The sequence below is a fragment of the Apaloderma vittatum genome, unplaced genomic scaffold, assembly GCF_000703405.1.
Source record: "Apaloderma vittatum isolate BGI_N311 unplaced genomic scaffold, ASM70340v1 scaffold21665, whole genome shotgun sequence".
In the NCBI taxonomy this organism is placed as follows: Eukaryota; Metazoa; Chordata; class Aves; order Trogoniformes; family Trogonidae; genus Apaloderma; species Apaloderma vittatum.
This window is the reverse complement of record NW_009719148.1, coordinates 66,699-76,841: the sequence shown is the minus strand read 5'-3', so window position 1 is coordinate 76,841 and position 10,143 is coordinate 66,699. Positions and strand designations below refer to the sequence as shown.

The window sequence follows — 10,143 nt, the reverse complement described above, 5'->3', positions numbered from 1 at the left end:
GGAGCCGTCGTGTCGTGCCTGCGGAGGAGGGCTGAGGCTTTAGAGCAAATTAAAAGGAGCTTTCCCTGTGAGCAGGGATCTCACCGGTGTGTCTAAACACGTGGAGGGGGAGCGCAGAAGGAGATGGAGTCAGGCTGTTTGCAGTGCCCAGCGCCGGGACAGGAGCCCGCGGGCACAGACTGGAATGCGGCAGTGTCCCAGTGAACATCAGGATACACTTCTAGGGTTGTGGGGGTTTTTTTTTGTTGTTTTTTTTAAATTTTTTTTCACCCTGAGAGGGCCTGAGCACTGACACAGGTTGTCCAGCGAGGCTGTGGAGTCCCCATCCTTGGAAACATTCAGCAGCCTCCTGGACACGTTCCTGGGTAAGTGGCTCCGGGTGGCCCAGCCTGAGCAGAGGTCAGACCAGGTGACCTCCAGAGGTCCCTTCCAACCTCAGCTGTGCTGTGGAAACGACCTCGTAAGCCAGTGGAACCACAGTACTAGTCAAATTGCTGTTAGCTTAAAGGAGAAAAATAATGTATGTGTAACATCCATTATAGCAAACACTGGTTGATACATTTTAAAGAACCAAAACTGCCTTGCTACACAGTTCTAACTTTGCATTGATACAGGTTGAATGAGTTTTGTACGATACAGAGCACCAGAAGTTTTGTGGTGGTGTTCTCGTGCTTCTCCATTGTGTTTTTTCAAACTATACCAGGGGCATGACACAGAGTACGTAAGTGTAGTAGAAACTCCAGTGGGACAGTTTGTCGTTCATCCAGCAAATCCCGTTTTCTGTGCCTTCCATGTTGTGCCCTGAAGTCTGGGTGAATTTTGGACAAAATGCTTGAAATAGTTCAACTTGATAATCAGCATTATTTCAGGATAGTGAAAAGACCATCGTCTTATGAAGCATTTGTAGTTATGCTTTTAAAACTAAATGACTTGTTTGTTTGTTTTGAACAGGTATCTCTTAATCAGCTAAAATGGTTTTAAAGAAGAAGAAGGAAATTCAGGTAGATGCATTCTTTCTTGATGATCAGCAGCTTGAAAAACTTCAGAGTAAGTGGGGTGTTTTTTTCTGAACTAATATTGCATCATTTCTTTTTCTCTTAGTAGAAAATGTTTGAGTAGCTACTGAAATTGATTATTTTTTTCTTGTTATGTTTTGTTTCTAGTGATTTTATTTTATGGGGTTTAGATGTGTTTGCTCTTCTGTGGTTTGTTTTTATTTGGTAATGACAATTGTTTCTTACCTTGGCAGAACTAAAATAATTCTTAGAGAACTTTCTTTAAAGAACAGTGTCTTTGATTTGAAAGCTGTTTAATTTGTTTTACTGTTAGTGTGAAGGTGAAAGAAGGTCCTACTTGTGATGTCACTTGCAGGCCTGTAATTCATTGCTGCCCTTAATGTCCAGGTTGACACTGAATTTCAAAAAGTTGCAGAATGGCTGAGGTTGGAAGGGATATCTGGAGGTAATCCTGAGTGATTTTTCCAGTCTTTGTATTTTCTGTAGTTAATTTGATTACTGTTCATTGTGGTTGTTTTTTTGTGGCATAAGATAAAATTCCAGTGATCTTTAAAACAAACACAAACCCCAAAACCCAACAAACCCACCAAAACTAAAAGTGAGGAATAGCTTTGTATTCTATAGTTACTGTGAGGTGCTTCTTGCCTTCTGCTCAGCACTTGAGGCCACACATGGAGTGCTGCATCCAGCTCCAGTTTCCCCAGTACAAGAGAGATATGGACATACTGGAGAGAGTCCAGCAAGGGACCATTAATATGAGGAAGGGCCTGGAGCATCTGTGCTATGATGAAGGGCTGAGAGAGCTGGGACTCTTCAGTCTGGTGAAGAGAAGGCTCAGGAGAATGTTATCAATGTCTAAAAAAATATCTGAAGGGAGAGCATAAGGAGAGAAAGGCTATTTTCCACATTGAACGGTGATGGGCAGGAGACATGGGCACAAATTAAACCACAATGTTCCCTCTGAACATCAGGAAACACATTTCTAATGTGAGGGTGACTGAGCAGTGGCACTTCCCAGGGAAGTTGGGGAGCCCCGATTCTTGGAGGTACTCAAAAGCCATCTGGCTGTGGTCCTGCGCAACCTGTTCTGCATGACCCTACTTGAGCAGGGGAGTTGGTTCAGATGACCTCTAGAGGTCCCTTTGAACTTCAGTCATGCCGTGATTTTGTGCAACTGGTCTTCATACTGAAGGTGAGGTCTACTGTTAGGTTACAGTGAAACTTGTATTTTTTTTTTTTCATTTGTTAATATATTGTAAGGTAACTTAAGGGATTGTGGCACCAGTAGATTTTCTGGAACAAAAAAAAGCTCTAAGAATTAACCAGTGATTTCTTATTATAAATTGCAGATTGTTTATACTACTTATTGTAATCACTTTCTAAGAAGTGACTCTCCTTCCAAATGTAGGGTTTTCAAAGGCTGAAGAGCAAAACCTTGCATCTCTGCTTCTGCACTGTGCACAGCTCAACAATGGCATCCAGCAGATCCAGTGTATTAAACAAGTAAGATTTCACTGTTACTGTGGTTTCTGGTAGCTGACAGCGTGTCGTGCTGTTAATAAGAAACACAATTCCAAAATAAACTTTATAGTGCTTTGAACATTCCTGGAAACAGGTAAAAACCAGTCATTGCTGCTGCACGTGCAGGTGGAAAAGTAGTTCTAGTACTTAAATTAGTAAGGGCTACAGTTACTGAAAATTAGGTAAAGTCAGTTACACCAAGTTTCCTATTTTGTATGTGTATATTTGGTATTAGAGGACAGTTTTGCACCATGTGCTTAGATGAGGGGGCGTTTTGCTTCTGTTAATGATGAGGGTATATCCAGAGGTTTTGTTGATCATGTGTTCTGTTGATTATAGATATTGCCATTGGTGAAGAAGATGGATCAAAATTCTGCATGTGATCCTATGGTTAAAGCTTGTTTGGATATTTTGGGAGAGACGTATTTTTCACTGTGTGTGAAGAATCCCTTGAAAAAAGTATTAGCAAGGTAAAAAGTTGAATAGTAAGCCTTTGGGTGTTTTTTTAAATGCTCCCCTTACCTAGAAGTCAGTAATTTGTTGTGCACTACAAGTTGCTGTTGTTTAGTTACAGAAAATTTGACAGGTTTTCTAGCCGCAAAATTAGAACACCCGTGTTCGTTTTAGAACAATATGTTTTTGTGCAAGAAGCAATGTCTATCTATTACTGGAGTTTTAGCTGACATTGAGTTTAGTCAAGTGGATTTTTAACACCTCAGGATGAGTTTAACTGATTGTGCTGTTGCTTATTATTGCAGCTCACTAAACAGTCTTCCTGAGCAGTTTATGACGTTAGCTGTAGAGAGCTTTGTGCGCTGCCTTAGAGAAGAACTGAAAACCACCGATGTGTATCTATACAGAAAGGTGCTGGACAACCTTGCTTCCTGTATGGAGGACTTCAGCTTAGGTACGATGGCATTAAATCTATTGCCTTCTGTTTTAACTTGCTCAACATTGGTTTGCCTTGTGGTGTGGCACCTAGTAGTAATGTTTACACTTTATCTATGGAAAATAGTACTGTCTAGTTTTCACTAGTTAAAATGTATTTTGTTTCCTCTAGGTAGAGCAAGTATTAAGAATCTGTTTGAAGAAGGTAAGTTTCACTGTAGATTGTTGGGGGTAGGGTTCTGTGTGAAGTAACACAGGTAGGCATAAAGACCCATCAGATCTCCTTAGTTTTTAATACCTAGAACCCTCATGTGGTACTTTTCTGTCAAAGGCTTTCCCTTGATTCGTACCAGGGGTCAATCTTGCTTTATTGAACAGTGCTAGACATAAATCGGAAAAGGTACTGGTGTCCTAAAGAGCTGGAGGAGCTGATGCTGTTTGACACAAAGTATTCTCTGTGCTGTGCCTGGTGATGAAGTTGGATGCAGCAGCACTGTTAACAGCCAGTCTTGACCCCGGCAAGCACAAGCCTGCTGTGGCAAGAGTTTTGTCTTGCAGTAATTTGGGAGAAGTCTGATCAGTTTATCTTGTTTATAGAGTGAGAGAAACGCCACTATGTGGATACCTTTTTATGGTGTCTGGGTATGATGTATACGTGTGATTGGTTTGCTGGAATTTTTCCGTTCTATTTCTCTTTTAAATAAATACATACCATAATTATTCTTACTAGTTCTTCAGTTTCTGCAGAAGTCACTACTTGACATACAGGAAGAAAACAGGCAAGTGAATTCAGTGTAAGCTGTATTTTATCTGTTTTTACTTCACTTTTGCAAAATAATCTGGTATGGTTTGAAATATCACTTTGATAGCCATACATTGATGAAAGATGGGAATATAATTTTACAGTCATGCATACTGTAAATAAAAAAAAGCTACTGATGAGTTTCTTTTGTGGCAATGTGATGATGTAAAATAAGAGAGCAAAGGAAGAAAATTAAAGGCAGTAACGTTTAAGGTACTGATGCTGTGTTAGAGCTACTGCTTTTAATGGAGGCCTTTGAGTTGTGGTTTTGTGACTGAACAAAATTAATAAGTAATAGATCCAGTTATTAAAATTCAGGTAGAGTAATACTCTTCCACTTACCGTGAGTGTTTAATTCAGTATTGGTATTCTGTTTAGTCTGTCACAGCAGTCATCATTTAATATGTTGACATTTTCCAGCATTGCATCAAGTGAAGCCTCTTCACTGTGGTCTCTCAATGACATACTCAGAGGAGAAGGGTGCTTAACGGGGTGTTTTGTACGTTAAAATTTACGTGTTGTCTGTCTTCGTGTTAGAAGAAATTTGAGTCATGGAAATATGCTTTGTGCATGGAGGAACTTTGTGAAAAATGTGAAAGGAGGAACATTCTGTTGGTCTTCTTGAAAAGTTTCTGGAGAAGTTCAGCTCTGGGCAGGATCAAATGAGTCAAAGCTTGGCACAGGAACCTGCAGAAGCTGTAGCAGAAATTGTCGTTATTTTGTTAATTTTAAAACATTGACCTTGCGTCTCCTTCTTGGTTTCCTGTAGTTACGTATCTGGTCAAGTCAATAAATTAGTTTTTACCATTAATTCTATCTGAAGTTGGAAGAATGTATTTTTCTGGGGATGATGAAGAATGGTTTTGATTTCTTTTTTGCATGCATGCTATTTTTCTGATTTTTTTTTTTTTTTCTACCACAGAAAGAATCATGGAAATCATCTTGTTCAGACTCAGCTGATGCACGATTTGCTGATAGCCATTAAAGTTTCGATGATGGTTGTACAGAAATTACAAGAAAATATCCAGGGAAGTCTTTGGAAACACCACGAGTCTTTTGTTTGGCGAAGTATGTGTAGTTTACTGAAAAGCTCCACAAGCTTCCTAGTGGATGGTAAGTTTGGTAACATTCAAACCCAAATATTTTTCTTAAGTCAGTCATGTTGTCTTAGTAGTAAGCACAACCTGTACAGATAAAAACTTAGTTTAGCTTGAATGGAAATCGAACTGCTGAGATGAGTGGGAGTAATAATAGGTCTTTCAGCGGGCTGTGACTTGTAGATTGTAATTTTGGAGTGTAGTTTAACTTGTCCTACTACAAAACATGGGATTAGTACTATTACTAATAATTTAGAAAGTCACAAAAATACTTTTGCTCACTGCATATGTGTGCCTACCCAAAATTCATGTATCTGTATGAATTACACTGTCAGAACTATTTATTGGTGCACTCCTATCTATTTGTATTTACTTAGTATATGGATAGTTTTGTACAGTAGAATTCAGTATAACTGTCAGTAGACTCTGCCGGAGTCCTGCTTGTCTTACTGGGCAGTTCTATGTTTTCTGTTTGTGAAAAAGGAGTGAATTGTTGTTAATACTTGCTATTCAGGTGGACACTACAGATTTGTGATTATGTAACTACAAATAGTCTAGGAAAATTTGGTATCATCTTTGTAATTTTGATGTGTAGTTCTAGCACACAATGTTTGCTGCACTCTAATGTAAAATATCTTTCTCTGCCCTGTAGCGACTCTCCTGCAAACTGTTCATACTACCTCAGGACTGGCTGTTATTCTGTTTATTAAAGCTATGTATGATCCGGTTGAAGAATTACCTTCCTTGGTAAGTGTATTTCTTTGTCAAAGACTGTGAAATATTGTAGTATCGTTAATCTGTATTGTTCAGAGGCTTTGCTGATGTGAATAGCAGGACTTGCCAACCTCTGTATTGATGTTTTTCTGAAGTGTAAATCCTTTATTCTCTCTTTGCCATATGAAGTAACCAGACTGGAGTTTTGAATGTGAGAAAAACAAGGTACATGAAACTTCTTCAGATCTTCTAAGACTCTGTTGTGCACAAAATAGCTCTTCTGCTGTGCTGAGATACTGTAATGGGTGTTATTTTTGCTATTACAGATCAGCAACTTGCTTCTTGGGTCACTGAAACTCACAGGCGTGCCAGCGTGGTTCGTGAGTAACTGTGGGACTCTGTATATGGAAGAACTCCCCGACTCGGTCCTTCTGTGTCTTAGCCATGGAGCTCTGGCCATGCTGGAGTGGAAGAATGGCACCATGGGTGAAAATGGAGAGAAATTATTATTAGATATTGCATCGATCTTGTTGTCCTTGAGTTCAGAGTAAGTCTGTGTTTTGATTTGTATTGTTTCATTTTTAGGAGGAGGAGGTTGATGTTTTTTTCTTCTATTTTTGCACAGCTCATATGGTCCTAGTGGAATATCTCTTTGATGTTTTCAGTGTAATGAGATTAGTTTTGCCAAAGATCATGTCATCTTTTTAATATATTCAGAATAACTCTATAAATTTGAAAAACATAGGTTTATGCAATTTCAAGACCTTATAAGTTAGTTTTCTCTTGCATGCTACGGTGAAATTTTGTTTCTCCAACCTAAGTGGTTATTAGGTTACCGACTATCTGATGGTAAGGTGTGACAGTATTAGTTGTTACATAGATGGATAAACTAGCTTCAGACACTGTTTCCTATGCTTTAAGAGTACGGCGGGAAAACAAAGTGTGCCTTTTGAGTGGAATGCTTAAAGATGAGTTTTAACTGAGTGCTTGCATCTAATAGATGAGGCTTTGAGCAACCTGGTCTAGTGGGAGGTGACCCTGCCCATGGCAGGAGGATTGGAACGAGATGATCTTTAAGGTCCCTTCCAACCCAAACCATTCTGTGATTCTATGATGATTACCAGCACTATGGGATAGGAGATTAAAACATGTATTTAGTCCAGCTTTTGTTCCTGCCCTTGAGGTCAGTTTTGTGATTTTGTTTTTGCACCTGGTACTTGTTTGGGGTTTTTTAATGGTTTTATATGGCCATGAAGTTTTACTTCTAAAATGGAAGTTTTACTTATATTTTCAGGAGGTGTGCAGTAACGTAACACTGCTGAAATATTAGCATGTCAATATTGATTTTTATATTTGTTTTTAAAATAGCAAGTGTAGTGGCTTGTTAGTTTTCCCCATGTTTAGGGGGTTTAGCTGGGACCAGCTAACAGAGTCAGGTAAATAAGTATACACTTTGCAACATCCATTTCATCACCTCCTTTTAGCGCTAGTGTCTCCTTACCTGTTTTAGTGTGAAGTAAACTACTGTGATGACTAACTATTCTGAAATAAAAAAACCCTTTTGTTTGTTTCTTTTAAAAGGTTAAAAGAATCCAGTATGGCAATGTCTTTGTCTAGAATCCTTGCTATTTGGACTAATTCAGCACTGATTGCCCTTGCTTCAGGCTCCTCAAATCTAAAAATCAACCTTAATGGGAACTCAGATGTAATTGGGAAGCTGCTGGAATACGTTTATACACACTGGGAACACCCTCTGGATGCTGTTAGACACCAAACCAAACTGATATTCAAGAATCTTCTTCAGATACACCAAACCACTATTACTGGATCCGGTGAAAAATCAGACCCCTTCCTTGCAAAGCTGATAAAGCATTTGCTAAGCTTGGAATGGCATGTGAAAGGGAAATATGCTTCTCTTGGCTGTCTTGTGGAATGTGTGGGTGCTGAAAATATACTGCAGCTGGATAGAACGATTCCAGTACAAATCTTGGACGTGATGAATGATCAGTCTCTTGCACCCTATGCGAGTGATCTTTTGGAAACCATGTTTACAAATCACAAAGCACAATTTGCTTTGAATTTTCAGGGAAACACCTGGATTGAGCAGTGGCATGACATCTGGGTTTCTCCTCTTCTGGTAATACTGTGTGAAGGAAACCATGACCAAACTACTTACATAATAGATTACTATTTACCAAAGTTGCTCAAATGTAGCCCTGACAGTCTGAGCTACATGATCAGAATTCTTCAGGCTTCTGCAAATGCTAATCTAGGTAAGAAAATAAATGCCTTGTTTGTGATGATGGTTGTGTGTGTGGTGTTTTTTTTTTTTTTTTAATAAATCAGAAATGTGATTTCTGATATGTTATTATTATTACTATTATGTTTTATAATAAATTAATATTATGTTTTATAATAATAGTGATAATAACAATATTTGTGGAGAAAAATTCCAGATATTTATTATTGCTGTTTGTATTTCAAGGTGGACTTCGTAATAGTAATAAGTGTGTCTTCATGCCATAAGCAAAATAATTACTATTCTAACTGTGGGCACCTTACTGTTGTTTTTACATGTCAAGCTTTATTACACATCAGTTTGGGTTTTTTTACTGTTTTTCTTTTCTGCTGTTATTTCTTACACAGCCATATCCAGTAACAGGGCTTTACTGATTATTTTTATTGCAAATATGTGCATAAGATATTTATGATTCTCTTGTAGATTTTGATAAAATTTAGCATAAATCTAAGATAAGGACTTGTGAGACTTCACGAGGTCCTTTTTTCACATGATGGTTTCAAGACAAAGCTTTTTGGGAACCAGGTGATTTAGAAGTAGTTTAATCTGTGGCAGATGCTGTCTTATGGGGTAAAATATAAAAGGGGAGTAGGGGACGTGTGGTGGAAGTACTGTGTTAATCAAGCTATAGTTGTTAATGGTTTTCATTTTCTTTAGGCTCTTGCAGTACTAGAGGAGCTCTTGGAGCATTAATGGCATGCCTAAGAGCAGCTAGAGCTCATGGACACCTAGAACTTTCAAGTATCATGAGCAATGGTCTTTTATCCACTGAATGTATAAAACAAGGTCTAGTTCATCAGCACAATCAGGTAAAGGGATAATGTGGGGATTTTTTTGGTCTTTAAACTAAAAGAGTTGGTTCACTCCTAAATGCTGTGCCAATATTGTTTTAAAACAAAGATATCACCAAAGATGCCTCCAACTCTTTTGCGGTTAACATGTAAATATTTTTCAGGTTTGCATTGATGCTCTAGGTTTACTTTGTGAAACCCATCGTAGCATAGAAGTTGTGTCTATGGAAGAAATGCAACTAATTCAGTTTTTTATGATGTACAACTTGAACAGCCAGTCTCCTTCAGTAAGGCAACAGATAGGTTCTTTACTGAGAAAGGTAATTTCGAACTATAAATAACATCTGATGTGCCTCTTATGTTATTATATAGCATTTAAAAATAAATTCTGAGTGTGTTGTGAAGTTGCTCATCTGAACGAGTAGAAGCTTTAAAACAGGACTGCGTTCTGTGTATTACCCAACAGAACGATGATAAGTCATCACAGGCAAGGTTGTCTTAAATGAAGTGATAAGCACAGTAACTTGATCGTGAGTGGTGGTTAGTAGTACTGAACTTGTCAGTATACGCGTACTTTACCAATAGCAAAGCCGTGTGCCGTAATCGATGAAGCTTGTGTTGCCTTTGTGGATGAAGAGTGTGCTTAACAGTGATTTACCAGACATCAGGCAAACTCTCAGTCACTTGATCAACCTGACTTGGAAGACAAGGTAGAGGGGAGCCATGTTAAAGGGAACAGGATCACACGTGGCTGTGCTGTTATCGCCCGCAGGGATTGTGTGTGTCAGCATTGTGGTAGTTGCCAAGATCGCGTGTAGATCATAGTAGAAGAATATGGCTAAAATGATGAAAACATGTATGTATAGAGAACACTTCGGAAGAAGTTAATGGCAAAAAAAAGCAGTATGGAAAGAGAAAATAATTTGAGGTTGGGGGGAAAAATGGGGAAATAGGTTTGGCAGATACAAAAGAGAAGGATCTTCATTATCGCCAGTTGCAAACTGAAGAACGTGAG

At 38.5% G+C, this 10,143-nt stretch overlaps 1 protein-coding gene across 1 annotated transcript in view; it reads left to right on the top strand.

Annotated features, from left to right (window-relative positions):
* Positions 1 to 971: 971 nt before the first annotated feature.
* Positions 972 to 10,143, top strand: part of THADA (thyroid adenoma associated) — a 14,544-nt gene continuing 5,372 nt past the window's right edge. Inside the window, 12 exon segments of the mRNA XM_009870529.1 lie at positions 972 to 1,047; positions 2,425 to 2,519; positions 2,877 to 3,007; positions 3,296 to 3,444; positions 3,598 to 3,630; positions 4,156 to 4,208; positions 5,154 to 5,340; positions 5,977 to 6,071; positions 6,365 to 6,585; positions 7,620 to 8,330; positions 8,969 to 9,146; positions 9,293 to 9,448. Coding sequence (XP_009868831.1) covers positions 972 to 1,047; positions 2,425 to 2,519; positions 2,877 to 3,007; positions 3,296 to 3,444; positions 3,598 to 3,630; positions 4,156 to 4,208; positions 5,154 to 5,340; positions 5,977 to 6,071; positions 6,365 to 6,585; positions 7,620 to 8,330; positions 8,969 to 9,146; positions 9,293 to 9,448 — 2,085 coding nt within the window.